Source organism: Hyperolius riggenbachi, chromosome 5 (genome assembly GCF_040937935.1).
Source record: "Hyperolius riggenbachi isolate aHypRig1 chromosome 5, aHypRig1.pri, whole genome shotgun sequence".
Lineage (NCBI taxonomy): Eukaryota > Metazoa > Chordata > Amphibia > Anura > Hyperoliidae > Hyperolius > Hyperolius riggenbachi.
This window is the reverse complement of record NC_090650.1, coordinates 393,662,489-393,683,445: the sequence shown is the minus strand read 5'-3', so window position 1 is coordinate 393,683,445 and position 20,957 is coordinate 393,662,489. Positions and strand designations below refer to the sequence as shown.

Genomic DNA, 20,957 nt, shown 5'->3' with positions numbered 1-20,957 from the left:
GGAGTCGGAGTCGGGGCAATTTTGGGCACCCGGAGTCGGAGTTGGAGTCGGAGTCGTGGTTTCAGAAACTGAGGAGTCGGAGTCGGGAGTCAGAGTCGCATGATTTTTTTTTACAAATTCCACAGCCCTGTTCAGTATTAGACTAAGGAGTCGGAGCCGAGGAGTCGGAGTCTGACCAATTTTGGGCACCCGGGGTCGGAGTCGTGGTTTCAGAAACTGAGGAGTCGGAGTTGGAGTCGGAAGATTTTTGTACTGACACCACAGCCCTGGTTTCAAAACCTGGTAACAGCCGCAGGAAGCACCCCAAAAGAGGTCTCCTTTTTCCCTCAGACATGCCGGTTAGTTGAGACTTCCGATTGCCTGAATTCCGGCTGACGGGGACTTTGCTGTAGTAAGAAGCCTCTGAAAACTCCTATGGCTTCTCCTCATCACCACACCGCTCCAGTGTGGGGACGCTCTGAACATATCCAACAAGAGACTAATTCTGGACTCTGAGCTCTCATTTAGACCACATATTAATGCATAAACTACTTCCTGTTACTTCCATCTCAAAAACATTTCCAGAATCCTACACTTCCTTTCACAGGATGCAGCCAAAATGCTTGTACATGCTCTAATCATATCCTGTCTTGACTACTGTAACACCCTGCTCTGCGGTCTACTAAAGAGCAGACTGGCAACTCTCAAGTCCCTACTGAACTCTGTTGCCTGTCTCTCCGACCTCTCCTCCGGCTCCTCTGAGGCAGTTCCTCTCTGCTGATATCTCCATTGGTTAACAATTACCCAAAGGAAACAAAGCTCTACACAAGTTGTCACCTCCATACATTTTCTCATTAATCACCATTTACACTCCTGCCCAGAACATTTGCTCCTCCAAGGAGACTCCTTTGTCCTCTAGCTTGGTCACCTACTCTCACTCCCACATCCAGGACTTCTCAAGAGCATCCCCTTTCCAATGGAACTCTATCCCACATTCTGTCCGTCATGCTTTGAGCCTGGAAACATTCAAAACGTACTCTCAAAACACACCGGTTTAGACAAACCAAAAATTTATTGTAGATCGCAATGGAGGCTCATGGCTACATCTGCTAACCCCTGTGTCTCCTCCCCTATTGTTTCAACTCCACTACCCTCTAGATTGTAAGATTGTAAGGGTAGGGACCTCCTCCTAGTGTTTCTTATATTGCTGTAATTTACCATATGAACGTGTACCAACTTTAGTTATATCTCAATCCACACATTAACTATGTATGTATTCCCCGGATGTCATGACTGTACAGTGTCTTGAACGTCTCTTGAATATATGTTCCCCAATATTTGTTTTGCACTACCATGTTTCCCTGAAAATAACACACTGTCTTATATTAATTTTTGCTCCAAAAGATGTACCAGGGCTTATTTTCAGAGGTCTTATTTTTGGGGGAAACACTGGTAGCTTTCCTATACAAAATGTTTATACTGTATGCCCTGAAACACAAGCAGCATGCACAGAGCTTGTGGTTTGCAGATATTGGCTCATGCTTACAAGAAATTGATTCTGCTGATCATGTGGATAAGAGTCTATATCTTGCAGGCAGAGAACTCTGTCAGGCTCCCCAGAGCTGTGATAGGATAAGTTGTGTGTCCTGGGAAGAGGTGGAGAGGTGAAGTGCTGCTGATAATGACAGATCAGGAGGGCTGGCTCCAACAAAAACACAAATTTGCCTGACACTTATACAGGACTGTAGAACTCACTTTATACTGCTGCTCTCCTGTATCCAGGCTTTGTATTGAGTGTGACTTGCTTTTGTTATGTGGGCTGATGCCAGGTAGGGCTTACATTCGGGGGAGGTCTTATATTTCAAGCATGCTAGGAATTCCTGCTAGGGCTTATTCTCAGGGGATGTCTTACTTTAGGGGAAACACGGCATGTACAGCGCTACAGAATATTAAGCTTGAGAAGTCACGCTCTGGTATGCGTGCAAAGGCAGCCACACTGTGCAGGGGCAGATACCGCCCAACCTATGCAGCAGCACAGAGCCACTCATGCACTGCTTTATCCTCCATACACAAGCGGGTCTGTGTGCATGCGTAGTGCGGCTGCAATTATACACGGATAGGGGCGTGGCTGAAGAAGAGTGTCCCAATGAGCTGCGGTGAACTGCATGAGGATTGAAGAAGCCACTGCATCACCCAATTGCATCAATTTTCTTCCCTCCACACATTTGCTTTTAACATTCTTATTCCACTGATTCGATTTTTCTTTATACATGTATAGCCTTTAATCAACCAATGAAAAGCATACAGTGTGAAACACACCGGATGACACTGAGGGGAGCGAGCGCTGTATAAACTTGTTGCTTACTTAAAGCGGAATATAACCCTGCATTTCAACTTTGCTCTAAAACATTATTTACAGTATATTGTATGCAACCAGCATTTTTTTTTTTTACTAGACCAGCATTGGAAGGGTTACACAGAGCTTTAAAGTTCCTGGAGAGAAATGCAGATGCATCCGAAGCTGACATAGATACATTTTGTTTACATAAATGTATCTAAGTGTAGAATGTGACTCACTCTCTCTGACTGAGAAGGAGCTGGAGGACAGCCAAAGAGTGTGTAACATTTATCACTTGTTACATTCTATTTAGTTAAATGTATCTATCTGAACTTCTGCATATCTCTCCACGGAACTTTAAACCTCTGTGTTTAACCCTTCCAATGCTGGTCTAGTAAAAAAAAATGCTGGTTGCATATAATATGCTATAAATAATGTTTTAGAGCAAAGTTGAAATGCAGGGTTATATTCCGCTTTAATGCCTAGAAACAGTAACCAAGGATTGAACTTCATCCCAATCAGTAGCCGAAACCCCCTTTCCCACGAGAAATCTTTTGCTTTTCTCAAACAGATCATTAGAGGGCTCTGTATGGCTGATATTGTGGGGAAACCCCTCCCACAGTGTGATGTCAGGACCATGGTCCTGACATCACACTGTGGAAGCCTTGTGGAATGGGTTGTTTTAAAAATTGTCAAAAGATTGCAACCTCAACGGAGTCAAATCAAATCAAAGTAAAGACAGATAAAAAGGTGAGTGAGCAGTTGTAGAATGGCAGTAGTATACATGCACATGCAGTGAGAACTTCTAGTAATAAATCCAGAGCAACAAGAATCCTATATAATCAAATCCCATGTGTCCCTGTGTCACCCTCCTGCCTGTGTCAGTGTGTGTTTTTGGCTACTGCGCATGCGTAGCCGTTGGGGCAGGAGGAGGACGGAGCCCAGGGGGGTGGCAAGCGTGCGCGCCTTGCGCCCGTTATTAAACAGGCCTATGCCTAGTCCTGCATTATAAAACCCTTGTGTCTCTGCGTCCTCCTGTGTCCATGCGTTTTTCCCAGCATGCAAATGCGGCACGCGGGCGGAGTTGGGACAGCAGGAGGGCGGGCATGTGCGAGTCGGGGAGCGTGGCCGTGCATGTGTGCAGCCGTTGGTGGGTGATGGGGGTGAGAAGTCCTAGCACCCATTTTTAATGGGGGTGAGGAGGTTGCGGCTGAGTCCTAGCACCCGTTTTTAAACAGGCAGCCATTTATGCTAGTATGATATGAAACAAAATTTGTTCTACGGTACTGCATTGTACTGCCATGGCCACTACTTCATTCACCTTTTAGCAATCCTTACTACGATCTGACATGACACCGGTAAAGTAGGCCATACACTAAGTGATGTTCCCATTTGTTTCTCAACAGAACTGATCACTATGATGGAAAAACACGCACCAACATGTCTGATCCACAGAATTCCGATCGCTTTTGGCATGCAAATGATCGGAAGTATCGATTGGACAGAAAGAAAGACGTCCATTGATCGGGGGTGGGGTTGGAAGGGCGGTCGATGGATTGTATAACGCCGCAGCTTGGTAAATTTTAATTGGATTTCCAGCTGAAATCTACTGGAAATCGATGTGCTGTGTGTGGCAGTTATAAACCACAATCCGATCAAATAGTGATCAGTCACTCTGTCTACTACATAGTAGAGGCAGTAAAGTGTTGTACCGTGTTAGCCATGAGTAAAAGCAAGAAGTTTTGAATCAGGATGATACCATTTATTGGCTAACTTAGAGATGGATAAACAGTGAGCTTTCGACTTATAAAAAGCCTTCGTCAGACTGGTTCCTCCGACGAAGGCTTTTTATAAGTCGAAAGCTCACTGTTTATCCATCTCTAAGTTAGCCAATAAATGGTATCATCCTGATTCAAAACTTCTTGTCTACTACATGGGGGCGGCAAACTGATGCATGTATGGGCACCTTAGAGTTGCAAAAGCCTGCATAAGTATCCATTCCAGGTTTGCACATGCTTCACTACTTTTTACACCTGAAGCAAGAGGGATTTTTCCCTTATAAACCATGCACATTGCCTGGCTGTCCTGCTCATCCTCTGCCTCTTATACGCTTAGCCATAGACCCTTAAAGTGAATGGTTACCGATTAAAAAAAAAAAGTCAGATACTCACCTAAGGAGAGGGAAGGCTCGGTCCTAATGAGCCTTCCCTATCCTCTCCCGGTGCCCGGTGGATCCTCCGTTCAAATCCCCCGCCGCGGAGGACTTCGGAAGTCTTCAGGAGCACTCAGGCTCCCGAAGACGGGCCGCTCCATACTGCGCACGCGCGAGTGCGTCATAGTGGGCACTCGCGCATGCGCAGTATGGAGCGGCCTGTCTTCGGGAGCCATGCTCCCGAAGACTTCCGAAGCGGCAGTATTTGACCAAACTGGTCGAATACTGCAACAGGGGATCGTGAGCGGGACCGGGCCCCGGGAGAGGAGAGGGAAGGCTCAGCAGGACCGAGCCTTCCTTCTCCTTAGGTGACTATCTGACTTTTCTTTTTTTTAATCGGTACACATTGGCTTTAACAAGCAAACAGATCAGATGTTTCTGACTGAAGTCTGACAGAATTAGCCGCATGCTTGTTTCAGGGTTGTGATTCAGACACTACTGCAGCCAAAGAGATCAGCAGGACAGCCAGGCAACAAGTACTGTTTAAAAAGATATAAATATGGCGGCCTTCATACACATCTCAATCCAGGGGTACTTTAAAGAGACTCTGTAACTTTAAAAAGATCCCCTGGGGGGTACTCACCTCGGGTGGGGGAAGGCCCCGGATCCTAATGAGGCTTCCCACGCCGTCCTCTGTCCCACGGGGGTCTCGCTGCAACCCTCTGAACAAACGGCGACAGGCCCAACTGTAATTTCAATATTTACCTTTGCTGGCTCCAGCGGGGGCGCTGTGGCTGCATTCGGCTCGGAAATAGACGGAAATACCCGATCTCCGTCGGGTCCGCTCTACTGCGCAGGCGCCGGAGACTTGCGCCTGCGCAGTAGAGCGGACCCGACGGCGATCAGGTATTTCCGCCTACTTCGGAGCCGACAGCCGTCAGAGCGCCTGCGCAGGAGCCAGGAAGGTAAATATTACGTCACGGCTGTACGGAGGGCTACAGCGAGACCCCCGTGGGACAGAGGACGGCGTGGGAAGCCTCATTAGGATCCTGAGGCTTCCCCCACCCGAGGCGAGTACCCCCCAGGGGACGTTTTGCCGTTACAGTTCCTCTTTAAGTTATGTGCATACGCTAGATAAAGCTTGGCCAAGGTGGTCAATAACTATCGCCTATGCCAAGGATCTAGTGTGTACAGTGAAACATTATCCCCCCCTTGGCGTGTCAGCGAGTGATTCAGCTTTTTTAGTTTTCCCCACTCACCCCGCCTGCTCTGTGAACACCTTGTATGCCACTCTGGGTTAGGTTATAGTAAAATACAGAGAAGTCCCCATTATACGGGACCCAGACAACCGAAAGTCTCAACTAACTAGCATGCTTGAGGGAGAACGGAGGACCTAGTGCACTCCTAGCGGCATCCGGCCACGGTTGGATGGTGGAAAGCCTCTCGGAGTCCACTAGGTGCTGCAGGTAGGCTAATAGATGTTGCTGGAGGCTCTAAGTATTGGGGGGGGGGGGGGGGGGGGTAGGTTTGTGCTTTTTCAGCAAAAGCATTTGTATCCAGCATCAGGGACTCCCCACTGTTTCTGTATACTTGGGAGTTTGCTGTATAGGTAAAAATTACTATAAATTTACTATTCGAATCAACTAGTAGAATATCTGTAATTTTACCGATATGTTAATAGTGGCTATAACTGGTAGAATATATCAATTTTGTGGCTATACCCAGCGCCCCTTTTTACCGGGAGCCTTTCTTTTACCTGTGCACGATGTATACACAGTGCCTGGGTGGGAAGGTAGAACATTTGCACTTCAGCACATGGTTCTGTAACCATGCCACTACAACAGTGTTTCTCAACATTTTATTGGTATGTACCCCTTTTAACACCCTGTACTCCCCAAGTACACCCTAGCATAGTAAACATTGTCACAAGTACCCCTTGACAAATATACATTTAATCGTAGTACACGATAATTGGTTCTAAAGCATCTCCAAGCATTTACTATTGCTTTTAATGAGCCAAAACACGAATTTGGTGTGGTTTAAATAAGATTTATCATTTTCAAAAACTGTAAACTTGATATTTTTGGTGAAGTATATCACGCCTGAGTACCCCCTGGAACCATCAGAAGTACCCCCTGGGGTACGCGTACCACACATTGCGAACCGATTCAATGTACTCAATGTATACGTTCTGCAAAATGACTATACTGAACAGATCATATAAACAATGAAGCCAAAAAGCACACGATCCTGTAGATACAAATAAATGGCGCTTCTCTCTGTCTTTCTGTCCTCTCTGCAGTTTTCTTACACTACGCAGCAAGCAGCTCTGCATCCAGCGGCGGCACAAGCGTGCTAATCTGTGATCCCTGCCCCGGTGCATTTTGGGAAAGGTCGCTCTGTCACTGCCGCGGCCTACATTTCCCATATGCTGCCGCTGTTGGGAAAATCATAATGCTCCCCCCCCCCCCCCCATTTGCACTCTGTTCTCAGACTTTAAATTAAACCCCCCTCAGACAGAAATCACTTGGAAAAATATGTAAAAGCAAATCTGCTTCACTGTATGGCGAAGTTCCTGATTAATTCAGATGGAAGTGCCTAATCTTTTCAGCTATTCCATTATATAATGTTCATGATTTGTATGTTTTCATTTCAAGGCGGCCGCCAGAAAAAAAGAAAAAAAAATCACCACATTATCATCGGTTAGCAAATGCAATTGTAGTAAAAAAGATCGCTATTGTAGGAAATTCTCACAGATTAAAGTGAAGGATTAAAGTTAAGGAATCCCTAAAGGGAAAAGGCCAGTGGCCGTGCCGTCCTTACCTTCCGATCAGCCGGCCCACATCTGGGTGAGAGGGGAGACCGCTTTCATGTGAATGCATCAATTCTCAAGCCTCCTGGCACTTTCATTTAATCCAGCTACCCCCGCGGTGAGACCGTACGAGCGGACTGATCAGCCAGCGGACAGCTGCAGCCCTCCTGATTATGGCGTAGTCGCCGGCTCCCGCAGAGGCCTCATGGTCTGTCGGGATGGAATCGGGGGACCAGGTCTCATCACAAATTAATAGGTCGGCGCCATGTCCAGCCTGGTGTGCTTGTGTTCCGCCGGCGATGTAGGGAAAGCAGGAGGAGAGGGTCACCGTTTAATGCCGTTACCATGTGCTGTATATAGCTAGAGGTCAAGTAAGAATTTACCCTTTAAGGAGGATTAATGTACTTAGCTGATTAGTGTGTGGCCGGTATTGCCTGTGACTCTGCGCACTGTAACCCTTGGCAATCCAACCTGATGCTGCGGGGGAAAAGTTGTCAATGCTAAAAGCTGAGTCAGGGAAGGAGGATTCCGCAAGTCGGCTTTATATAAAAAAAATGTGCTGGAGAGGTTAGTCGCCGCAGCGACACACCTGGGAGTCTGGCTGGGCAGACATCGTGGTTCCACACAGCAGGTTCTGTGCCCAGAAGAAGCATACGTCAGGATGGCAGACCGCATGCTCTATAATGAACTATGGCATCTGTCACTTTCACCAGTGTGAGGAGGTGGCTTCCTGCAGCTTCACTCAACTATCAGTGTGTGTGTTTGTGTGTTGTGTGTGGTGTGTGTGTGTGTGTGTGTGTGGGGTGGGTGTGTTGTGTGTGTGTGTGGTGTGTGTGTGTATGTGTGTGTGGGGTGGGTGTGTTGTGTGTGTGTGGTGTGTGTGTTGTGTGTGAAGGGAACCTGAAGTGAGAAGAATATGGAGGCTGCCATATTTATTTCCTTTTAAACAATACCAGTTGCCTGGCAGCCCTGCTGATCTATTTGGCTGCAGTAGTGTCTGAAATATATCAGTTGCTATCAGTTATATATCAGTTGCTTTCAGTTATAACTGATAGGAAAACTGATGTGCAAGTTAATGCCCATGTTTCCCTATGGCTCAAGTGAGCTATATTACAGTTTAACAGTGTGCTGACCAGGAAGCTGTTATGGGGTAATGGCCATTTTTAAAATGGAGGACGGAGAATTCCATCAAATCACAGTGGACAAATGGACGCAGGAGAGTAGAAAGATTGAGTAGACTATGCAGGAGGTAAGTATGACCTGTGTATTTTATTTTTAATTTTAAGTTCAGATTTTGTTTAACCACTTGAGGACCTAGGGCTTTACCCCCCTTAAGGACCGGCCACTTTTTTTTCCATTCAGACCACTGCAGCTTTCACGGTTTATTGCTCGCTCATACAACCTACCACCTAAATGAATTTTGGCTCCTTTTCTTGTCACTAATAAAGCTTTCTTTTGGTGCTATTTGATTGCTCTTGCGATTTTTACTTTTTATTATATTCATCAAAAAAGACATGAATTTTGGCAAAAAAATGATTTTTTTTACTTTCTGTGCTGACATTTTTCAAATAAAGTAAAATTTCTGTATACATGCAGCGCGAAAAATGTGGACAAACATGTTTTTGATTAAAAAAAACCCCATTCAGCCTATATTTATTAGTTTGGGTAAAAGTTATAGCGTTTACAAACTATGGTGCAAAAAGTGAATTTTCCCATTTTCAAGCATCTATGACTTTTCTGACCCCCTGTCATGTTTCATGAGGGGCTAGAATTCCAGGATAGTATAAATACCCCCCAAATGAGCCCATTTTGGAAAGAAGACATCCCAAAGTATTCACTGAGAGGCATAGTGAGTTCATAGAAGATATTATTTTTTTGTCACAAGTAAGCGGAAAATGACACTTTGTGACAAAAAAAAAAAAAAGTTTCCATTTCTTCTAACTTGCACCAAAAAAAAATGAAATCTGCCATGGACTCGCTTGCCCCTCTCTGAATACCTTGAAGTGTCTACTTTCCAAAATGGGGTCATTTGTGGGGTGTGTTTACTGTCTTTACATTTTGGGGGGTGCTAATTTGTAAGCACCCCTGTAAAGCCTAAAGGTGCTCATTGGACTTTGGGCCACTTAGCGCAGTTAGGGTGCAAAAAAGTGCCACACATGTGGTATTGCCGTACTCAGTAGAAGTAGTATAATGTGTTTTGGGGTGTATTTTTACACATACCAATGCTGGGTGGGAGAAATATCTCTGTAAATGACAATTTTTTAATTTTTTTTACACACAATTGTCCATTTACAGAGATCTTTCTCCCACTCAGCATGGGTATGTGTAAAAATACACCCCAAAACACATTATACTACTTTTCCTGAGTACGGCGATACCACATGTGTGGCACTTTTTTGCACCCTAACTGCGCTCAGGGGCCCAAAGTCCAATGAGTACCTTTAGGATTTCACAGGTCATTTTCAGACATTTGTTTTCAAGACTACTCCTCACGGTTTAGGGCCCCTAAAATGCCAGGACAGTATAGGAACCCCACAAATGACCCCATTTTAGAAAGAAGACACCCCAAGGTATTCCGTTAGTAGTACGGTGAGTTCATAGAAGATTTTATTTTTTGTCACAAGTTGGCGGAAAATGACACTTTCTGAAAAAAACCAATAAAAATCAATTTCCGCTAACTTGTGACAAAAAATAAAATCTTCTATGAACTCACCGTACTACTAACAGAATACCTTGGGGTGTCTTCTTTCTAAAATGGATTCATTTGTGGGGTTCCTATACTGTCCTGGCATTTTAGGGGCCCTAAACCGTGAGGCGTAGTCTTGAAACGAAATTTCTCAAAATGACCTGTGAAATCCTAAAGGTACTCATTGGACTTTGGGCCCCTTAGCGCAGTTAGGGTGCAAAAAAGTGCCACACATGTGGTATCGCCGTACTCGGGAGAAGTAGTACAATGTGTTTTGGGGTTTATTTTTACACATACCCATGCTGGGTGAGAGAAATAACTCTGTAAATGGACAATGTGTGTAAAAAAATCAAAAGATTGTCATTTACAGAGGTATTTCTCCCACCCAGCATGGGTATGTGTAAAAATACACCCCAAAACACATTATACTACTTCTCCCGAGTACGGCAATACCACATGTGTGGCACTTTTTTGCACCCTAACTGCGCTAAGAGGCCCAAAGTCCAATGAGTACCTTTAGGATTTCACAGGTCATTTTTGTTTCAAGACTACTCCTCACGGTTTAGGGCCCCTAAAATGCCAGGGCAGTATAGGAACCCCACAAATGACTCCATTTTAGAAAGAAGACACCCCAAGGTATTCCGTTAGGAGTATGGTGAGTTCATAGAAGTTTTTATTTTTTTGTCACAAGTTAGCAGAAATTGATTTTAATTGTTTTTTTTCACAAAGTGTCATTTTCCGCTAACTTGTGACAAAAAATAAAATCTTCTATGAACTCGCCATACTCCTAACGGAATACCTTTGGGTGTCTTCTCTCTAGAATGGGGTCATTTGTAGGGTTCCTATACTGCCCTGGCATTTTAGGGGCCCTAAACCGTGAGGAGTAGTCTTGAAACCAAATGTCGCAAAATGACCTGTGAAATCCTAAAGGTACTCATTGGACTTTGGGCCCCTTAGCATACTTAGGGTGTAAAAAAGTGCCACACATGTGGTACCGCCGTACTCAGGAGAAGTAGTATAATGGTGTTTTGGGGTGTATTTTTACACATACCCATGCTAGGTGGCAGAAATATCTCTGTAAATGACAATTGTTTGATTTTTTTTACACACAATTGTCCATTTACAGAGAATTCTCCAACCCAGCATGGGTACGTGTAAAAATACACCCCAAAACACATTATACTACTTCTCCTGAGTACGGCGGTACCACATGTGTGACACTTTTTTGCAGCCTAGGTGCGCTAAGGGGCCCAATGTCCTATTCACGGGTCATTTTGAGGCATTTGTTTTCTAGACTACTCCTCGCGGTTTAGGGCCCCTGAAATGCCAGGGCAGTATCGGAACCCCACAAGTGACCCCATTTTAGAAAGAAGACACCCCAAGGTATTCCGTTTGGTGTATGGCGAGTTCATAGAAGATTTTATTTTTTGTCACAAGTTAGTGAAAAATGACACTTTGTGAAAAAAAACCAATAAAAATCAATTTCCGCTAACTTTTGACAAAAAATAAAATCTTCTATGAACTCGTCATACACCTAACAGAATACCTTGGGGTGTTTTTTTTTCTAAAATGGGGTCACTTGTGGGGTTCCTATACCGCCCTGGCATTTTACGGGCCCAAAACCGTGAGTAGTCTGGAAACCAAATGTCTCAAAATGACTGTTCAGGGGTATAAGCATCTGCAAATTTTGATGACAGGTGGTCTATAAGGGGGCGAATTTTGTGGAACCGGTCATAAGCAGGGTGGCCTTTTAGATGACAGGTTGTATTGGGCCTGACCTGATGGATAGGAGTGCTAGGGGGGGTGACAGGAGGTGATTGATGGGTGTCTCAGGGGGTGGTTAGAGGGGAAAATAGATGCAATCAATGCACTGGGGAGGTGATCGGAAGGGGGTCTGAGGGGGATCTGAGGGTTTGGCCGAGTGATCAGGAGCCCACACGGGGCAAATTAGGGCCTGATCTGATGGGTAGGTGTGCTAGGGGGTGACAGGAGGTGATTGATGGGTGTCTCAAGGTGTGATTAGAGGGGGGAATAGATGCAAGCAATGCACTGGCGAGGTGATCAGGACTGAGGTCTGGGGGCATTCTGAGGGTGTGGGCGGGTGATTGAGTGCCCTAGGGGCAGATAGGGGTCTAATCTGATAGGTAGCAGTGACAGGGGGTGATTGATAGGTAATTAGTGGGTGTTTAGGGTGGAGAACAGATGTAAACACTGCACTTGGGAGGTGATCGGACGTCGGATCTGCGGGCGATCTATTGGTGTGGGTGGGTGATCAGATTGCCCGCAAGGGGCAGGTTAGGGGCTGATTGATGGGTGGCAGTGACAGGGGGTGATTGATGGGTGGCAGTGACAGGGGGTGATTGATGGGTGATTGATAGGTGATTGACAGGTAATTAGTGGGTTATTACAGGGGAGAACAGATGTAAATATTGCACTGGCGAATTGATAAGGGGGGGTCTAAGGGCAATCTGAGCGTGTAGGCGGGTGATTGGGTGCCCGCAAGAGGCAGATTAGGGTCTGATCTGATGGGTAACAGTGACAGGTGGTGATAGGGGGTGATTGATGGGTAATTAGTGGGTGTTTAGGGTAGAGAATAGATGTAAACACTGCACTTGGGAGGTGATCGGACGTCGGATCTGCGGGCGATCTATTGGTGTGGGTGGGTGATCAGATTGCCCACAAGGGGCAGGTTAGGGGCTGATTGATGGGTGGCAGTGACAGGGGGTGATTGATGGGTGGCAGTGACAGGGGGTGATTGATGGGTGATTGACAGGTGATCAGTGGGTTATTACAGGGAAGAACAGATGTAAGTAATGCGCTGGCGAATTGATAAGGGGGGGGTCTGAGGGCAATCTGAGCGTGTGGGCGGGTGATTGGGTGCCCGCAAGGGGCAGATTAGGGTCTAATCTGATGGGTAACAGTGACAGGTGGTGATAGGCGGTGATTGATGGGTGATTGATGGGTAATTAGTGGGTGTTTAGGGTAGAGAATAGATGTAAACACTGCGCTTGGGTGGTGATCTGATGTCGGATCTGCGGGCGATTTATTGGTGTGGGTGGGTGATCAGATTGCCCGCAAGGGGCAGGTTAGGGGCTGACTGATGGGTGGCAGTGACAGGGGGTGATTGATGGGTGATTGATGGGTGATTGACGGGTGATTGACAGGTGATCAGGGGGATAGATGCATACAGTACACGGGGGGGGGGGGGGGGTCTGGGGAGAATCTGAGGGGTGGGGGGGTGATCAGGAGGGGGCAGGGGGGAGGGGGGGGATAAAAAAAATAGCGTTGACAGATAGTGACAGGGAGTGATTGATGGGTGATTAGGGGGGTGATTGGGTGCAAACAGGGGTCTGGGGGGTGGGCAGGGGGGGTCCTGATGGGTGCTGTGGGCGATCTGGGGCGGGGGGGGGGGGAAATCAGTGTGCTTGGGTGCAGACTAGGGTGGCTGCAGCCTGCCCTGGTGGTCCCTCGGACACTGGGACCACCAGGGCAGGAGGCAGCCTGTATAATACACTTTGTAAACATTACAAAGTGTATTATACACTTTGTATGCGGCGATCGCGAACTTAACATCCCGCCGGCGCTTCCGTATGGCCGGCGGGATGTTGCGGTGGGTGAGCGGCGCCAGGCGGAGGATCGCGTCACTGATGACGCGATCGCTCCGCCCATGCCCCTACAAGGACCGCCGCCTTTGGGCATGAGCTGGTCCTTGTGGGGTCCACTTCCCGGCCGCCTCTGTGCGTTAGGCGGTCGGGAAGTGGTTAAATGATATTAAGCTAGTGAGGCTCCACATGAGGATAAAACGGACGTAATTACTTTAAAGGACAAATATCACAAAATGTAAAATACATACATATAAAATGTAGATTCCTAGATGTGCTCTAAATTACATTACCTTTCTCCTGTGTTGCTGTCACTTACAGTAGCCAGTGAAAATATAACAGATCTGCTAGCTTTTGGACTTCTCCATCTCCTCACAGGGGATTCGCAGTTGCTACGTTATTTACAAAAGCACTCACTGGACTGAATTTGCTCATTCCAACTGTCAAATAATGTGCAAATGCGTAGAGAAGCTGGCTGACCTCTTTATATAGATCCTATCCAGGGAGTGCTTGTGTAAAGGATAAAGGCGAGTATCTCCATGTGAAGATGGGCTATTCCATAATGTCAAATGTGTCAGCTAATTTACTATTGTAAGTGACAGCGACATAGGTAAAAAGTAATTTATAGTGCATTTTACTCTGGAACGGAATATACATTTTATATGTATGTATTTAAAAAAATTGGATGATGGTGGTCCTTTAAGATACGGTGACCATACATCCCGCTTTAGCCAGGACGCATCCCGCCATTTGGGGTCCGCTGTCCCAGCATGCCTTGTGCCCCGGGAAACGTCCCGCTTTAAGCAGCGAGACGTCCCGACCTCGGGACTCTGGCCACCGTAATTGCAACTGGCAGCAGCGTCTATTTGACGCCGCGCCAGTTCATGGCCCGCAGCCCCGCTCCAGCCTGCATAGTGTTCGGCAGGTCAGAGCAGGGCTACGGGAAGATGGCGTCCGAAGCCCTGCACTGGAGACTATTTGTGTCTCCAGTACAGGGCTTCGGGCGCCATCTTCCCGTAGCCCTGCTATTCCTTCAGCGCTGGAGACTGCATGTAGTCTGAGGAAGCTCTCGGGGGAGCTGCACACACACCAGAGGCCGGCGATGTGAAGGGACTTCTGTCAGGTGAGTAAATTTTTTTTTTTTTGCAGGTGTTATGCTGCACACATTGCGTTTATTTACTGCTGAAATGTTGCCCACATTGCGTTTCATTTACTGCTGAAATGTTGCCCACTTTGCATTATTTCCTGCTGACATGTTGCCCACATTACGTTTATTTTCTGCTGAAATGTTGCCCACATTACGTTTATTTTCTGCTGAAATGTTGCCCACATTACGTTTATTTTCTGGTGTCTGGGGAAACTGTTGCTGCATTTATTATTTAACGGTCATAGTTGACTATATTTGCTGCTTTGGGGGTTACGGTATACTAATAAATAGCATCACACAGTTTCTGCACATCATTGATGCGAATCCTCGTTTCACCACATCATGGCGGAAACACTGCTTTCTTATGCCTCGCTGTTACATCAGTATGTTAGCTCCGCCCATACAATGTCATGGCCACTCCCATTTTCGGCACGCACACGACCCCAATTTTCGGTGCGGCAGAACGCGCCCCCCCCCCCCCCGGCCTTTTTTTGCCGCGGCGCCCAAACCCAAACAGAAAAAATTCCCTTAAATCTTCCATCTACCCATTTTGACATTAAAGAGAAACCGTGACCAAGAATTGAACTTCATCCCAATCAGTAGCCAATACCCCATTTCCCATGAGAAATCTTTTCCTTTTCACAAACGGATCATCAGGGGGCGCTGTACGGCTGATATTGTGGTGATACCCCTCCCACAGGAAACTGTGAGGACCATGGTCCTGGCAGTTTCCTGTCTGTGAACCTTGTTGAATTGTGGGAAATAGCTGTTTACAGCGGTTTCCAACTGCCAAAAAAGCAGCAGCTACTTCCACTGACATCACCTGCCAGCAGTAAAAATGTCACTATGTGATAAATGTCAGAATGTAAATCAGGGAGAGGAAAGCTTTTACAATGGGCAAACACTGACTAAATCATTTATAGATTATTGTATGTAGGTAGAAAAAAAACAAAGTCTTGTAAAACTAATACCTTTTAATGGCTAACTGATAAAGTTAAATAATGCAAGCTTTCTGGGATCTAGTCCCCTTCTTCAGGCATATTTCTAGATGTTAGCTGTAGTAAAACACTGATGCAGGGATTTTACTACAGTAGTAGTGTTTTACTACAGCTAACATCTAGAAATATGCCTGAAGAAGGGGACTAGATCCCAGAAAGCTTGCATTATTTAACTTTATCAGTTAGCCATTAAAAGGTATTACTTTTACAAGACTTTGTTTTTTTTCTACCTACATATATTGTTTGGCTAAATCGGTACAGAAACATTTTTACTACATAGATTATTGTAAAAATTAAGCACTTTTTATTATATTATTTTCACTGAAGTTCCTATTTAATGTCTGTGATAACTAGATTGTCCGGAGTGACTGTATATAAGCAACTCTACGTCACTGTTGCGTACGCGAGCGCACACACGTACTTTCCCTTGCAAAAGTTTAAACTTCTTTTAAGTACTTTAATCCGTTACATTTCCAACTTTGAGTGGTGCTTAAATTTAACCAAATGTAGATCTTACACATTGGGTACAATAATAATCACAGGCGTATCTCCGTCTTGCGCAGAGAAGCGAAGGATCTATTCCTGGCTGACGCGCACCTCGGCCACCCACTTTCCATAGCCGGGAACGCGATCTCCTTCCTCTACGAAGCAGCGCAATAAATCACGCCATCTTAATAATGTTACACAATGTCAAAATTGCCTAAAGCAGAAAATTAATTATACAGCTTTTTGCGGATCGTCTTCGGAGACATAGAGGTTGATATTTTGGAGACAAAATGCATCTGCTTATCTTACACTGTGTGGGCTGGAAATACGAAATCCTTCCCACAAGAGGGGAGATCCGCGGATGGAGATTCTTTATAACACAAAGAATAACGGAGATGTGGACTGGACGAGTTGCTATGTATTCATGATTTTGCTTGATCCAATAAGAAAAGGTGTATGTAATCAGCCGCACAGCAGAGTTCAACATCAGTAACCCAGCGATACAGGAAATCTGCGGGCCTCATAGGTGCATATTCATATAGCATCGATTTTACAGAACAACCGCAATGACGTGACATGATGAGATAGACATGTGTATGTACAGTGCCTAACATACAAATGACTATGCGGTGTTCCTTTTTTTTTTCCTTTGCCCGAAAGATTTAAACATCAGGTATGCAAGTGGCAGTTTCTGTCTGGGTCGGGACTGGGTCAGACTATAGCATAATGGTGGCCATACACTGGTCGATTAGCCATCAGATTCGACCAACAGATAGATCCCTCTCTGATCGAATCTGATCAGAGAGGGATCGTATGGCCACCTTTACTGCAAACAGATTGTTAACAGCTTTCAGCCTGAAACCGTTCACAATCTCTGGTGGTGGTGCTGCCGCTCCCCCCCCCCATCCCCCCCAGCATACATTACCTGCTCCGCCGGCGCGAATCCCCGCTGTCACTGCTGTCTTATCCGCTCTGGTCTGGTCTCTGGTATGCTTCACTTCTTCCTGCCCGGCAGGAAGTTTAAACAGTACAGCGCCCTCTACTGTTTAAACTTCCTGCCGGGCAGGAAGAAGTGCAGCATGCCGGAGACCAGACCAGAGTGGAGAAGACAGCAGAGACCAGGGGACTCGCGCCGGCCAGAACAGGTAATGTATACCCACTGTATTGAGTCGGTCGTCGGGCATTCGAACGCCGCTATCGACGCACTACCGACCCGCCAGCGACCGAGAAAAATCTTTCGCACGGATGGGTCGACAGGAATCGACAGGAACGATCGATTTCGGACGGAAATCGATCGTTCTGTCAGCGGTGTGCGCGGCGATATCACAGCCGTTTCGATCACTGTGATCGAAACGGCTGTGTATCGGCAGGAAAATCGTTAGGTGTATGGGCCCCTTTACCCTCACTGATAAGGAATTACAGCCACAAAACACTTTCCTGTCAGTAAATGGCTTCTGAGAGCAGGAAAGAGATAATAAGAGTCAATAATTCATATATTTGAGCTCTGGAATACTTCAATGCATGTGTCGTTGAGCAGAGACAATGAAACCGTAAAAACGTAACAGATTTAAATATAAAATAAAACTGGGATATCTTATAAAGTCATTTTTAGGAGAAGGAGGATACAATACAAAAATACAATTGTTTATCTCATCAGTTTATTTTCACTTCGGATGTCCTTTAAAGCGGTTTAAAACCCTGGCATAATATTCAATAAAGACATGTTTTCCTACTTTTTATATGCCATACAGTTATCATATTTGCATCTGTGCATAAGTATTATTATTCATTTAGAAATTATAGGTTCCCAAAAGTACAGTTTTTTGCTTTGTGAGCTGACTTTGCATTTTATTAACCTCCTTGGCGGTAATCCCGAACTGAGTTCGGGGTAATCCGTCGCGGAGTATTTCTCAGGCCCTGGTGGGCCGATTTGATTCATTTTTTTTTTTACATGCAGCTAGCACTTTGCTAGCTGCGTGTACTACCCGTTCACCAACGTTCCGCGCCGATTCGCCGCTACCCGCGCAAAGCCCCCCCCAGACCCCTTGTGCAGCCTGGCCAACCACCGCCAGGCTATGCTAAGGGGTGGATTGGGACTCCTCCAGATGCCATGACGTGGATGAAGTCATCCCGATCGTTGCCATGGCGACGGGGGAAGCCAAACAGGAAATACCTTTCTGAACGGGATTTCCGGTTTACTCTGATTGCGGGAGGCGATTGGAAGGGGTGGGGGGATGCCGCTGCTAGGCTATCTACATGATAATAAAAATAAAAAAAAAAGTGCTGCGCCGCCCCCCTGCCGATTTTATTGCAACAACGTGGGGGGGGGGGTAATAACTGGTTTTAGTCATTATGTATTGTAGGCAGACATGCTTTCAGTGTCTCTCTCTAGCTGCATCTCCACAGTCAGAGAATGTGTCACATTTCTCACTTGATACGTTTAAGTAAACACAAGATAACATTATCTAAAAGTTCAGATGGGTCCACATTTCACTGCACTAAACTGTCAAGCTTTGTGTGTAACCCTTCGAATGCTGGTCTAGTAAAAAAAAAAATGCTTGTTGCATATAATCTGCTGTAAATAATGTTTTAGAGCAAAGATGAAATGCTGGGTTATATTCCACTTTAAAGGGAAGTTAGGAACCCCAATTTTTTTTTTACAAGCCTCATTTTTAGCTGCACAGAAGAAAACTGCCCGGGCTTTTTTCCCCTGATGCTGTGCAAAGCATGATGGGATTTCTTATGTTGTTGTTCTCGTTCTGCTGTTTTAGTGCAATTTTTTTTTTTTTTTTACATTTTGAATTTGACATTTGAAGCCTAGTGTGTGCAGCTGGGAGAGGTTATCAGGACACAGGACAGTTGGAACTTTGTCTCCTGCTCCTTGTCACCTCCTTTCAACCAAATAGATGGCTGCCCCCATGACAAAGATGGCAGCCCCCATGAATCACAAACATTTGCCTGTTCTTTTAAAACAGGGTGGGTAAAAAATTATATTACCTATCTATTCTAATTAACATAAGTAATGTAACTTGATGACAGTATGTTTGTTTAGGCTGAAGTTCCCCTTTAACAGCCTATAATAGCCTGGTTATTACTGTAATATGTTTTGTACATACACTTATCACGTCACATATCACCTCGAGTACACTTTAAGTACACAAGTTTCGCGGGACGACTCCCACTTCCTCAGGTGACAAGGCCATAGAAAGCATGTGTTAGTCAACAGGACACATAAGATGTAACCAGGCAGACAGGATTCTAAAGAGATTTCTCACTTCCCTGAGGCATTGCTAGGCGAGCAATAGTGCATTACAATGGCATTATTCACCTGTAAGTCGATAAAATCCTGTTCCATTATGCCTCCTTTGGGCAAACTCGTGTAGGATTTTAGCATGAATCAGAAGCGATACATGATCGGTTTAAGTGTTTCCAATTGGTTGATCGGATCACATGATCATGAGTCACTTCCTTTTCCCATTTTATCCAACGTCATTTAGCCTACAGAAGAATCCATTCATTGGACGTTCATCACTTCTATTCACTGAGGGGACGGGTGTTGATGCTGGTTTGGAATATTCATTAGTACTCTCATCCCTCACATAAAAATCTTAAATCTCCTCTATTGTAATCTGACAATTTTCTATCTCATGTTCTGAGTCACAGGGAGTGGGAGACGTGTAATGATTTCACAGCAACGCTGAATAAGAAGTCTAATGACAATTCTCCGGGAGAAAGGTCAGTGTGTTCTTGCTTTGTACAGGCTATAGGCAACGCTACAGGACAATCAGCATCCCAGATTTGTAGAGGAGGATGGCGAGTTTACCCGTGACGACTTCATTAGAGAAGAACAAGTCAAACACAGAGAATATATATTATTAGAAATTAAAGTTCTTCTCCGGGTAAACATGCCATTGGCCCGTCGCCTCTCTCTACCTCTAAACCAGTGGTCCTCAAACTAAGGCCCGCGGGCCGAATGCGCCCCGAGACTTTTTTACCGGCCCCACACACACAAAATGTATTACTTAAAGATGCGGTTAGCTACATCTTTAAATATTGGTGGTCCGCATATAGAATAGCAGTGCTGGCACCGCTCATCCACATGGAAGCCAGAAAGCAGAAATTCGCTGGTTTCCAATCAAACTCCACATCAGGTGACACTGCTGTCCAATTGGACTTCAGGTTATCACCTGGGTATGCTTCACCGTCTGGCCCGCAAAGAAATCCTTTTTCGGCCCCCCAGCAGTCTGAAGTACGTTGACCCGAACCTCAGCCCAAAACGTTTGGGGACCCCTGCTCTAAACAGAGTGCCAAGATTAGAAAAAAAAAATGTATGCAGCAGGCTCTAAATACATAACAAAAAATCTGATCAGCAAAGGGACCACTTCCTAGTAGCTTGGCGGAAGGCAGTGAGGTTAATAAAATGTTTAACTGGAGAGACTATTAAAGGGATCTGATCCTTTTAGCCACTTCAGCCCCGAGCAGTTTTCACAACAGAGCTCCTCCCATTAATTAGCCAATACCTTTATTGAAAGACAAATAAGCCTTTAAGTGGATGATATTTCATATTATTCATTATTATTTAGTATTTATATAGCGCCGACATCTTCCGCAGCGCTGTACAGCGTATATATAGTCTTGTCACTAACTCAAAGGAGCTCACAATCTAGTCCCTACTATAGTCATATGTCTATGTATGTATTGTGTAGTGTATGTATTGTAGTCTAGGGTCAATTTAGGGGGAAGCCAATTAACTTATC

General features: G+C 45.4%; 1 protein-coding gene across 48 annotated transcripts in view; it reads right to left on the bottom strand.

Moving 5' to 3' along the window:
- Window positions 1-20,957, bottom strand: part of RIMS2 (regulating synaptic membrane exocytosis 2) — an 816,797-nt gene that overhangs the window by 478,272 nt on the left and 317,568 nt on the right. The window contains exon 1 of one of the 48 annotated variants that reach the window (XM_068237813.1): window positions 7,293-7,621. The exons of the other annotated variants lie outside the window; for them this stretch is intronic. Coding sequence (XP_068093914.1) covers window positions 7,293-7,351 — 59 coding nt within the window. The 5' untranslated portion in view covers window positions 7,352-7,621. Of the gene's footprint in view, window positions 1-7,292; window positions 7,622-20,957 lie in introns of those variants that run through there. 48 annotated transcript variants of the gene reach the window in all.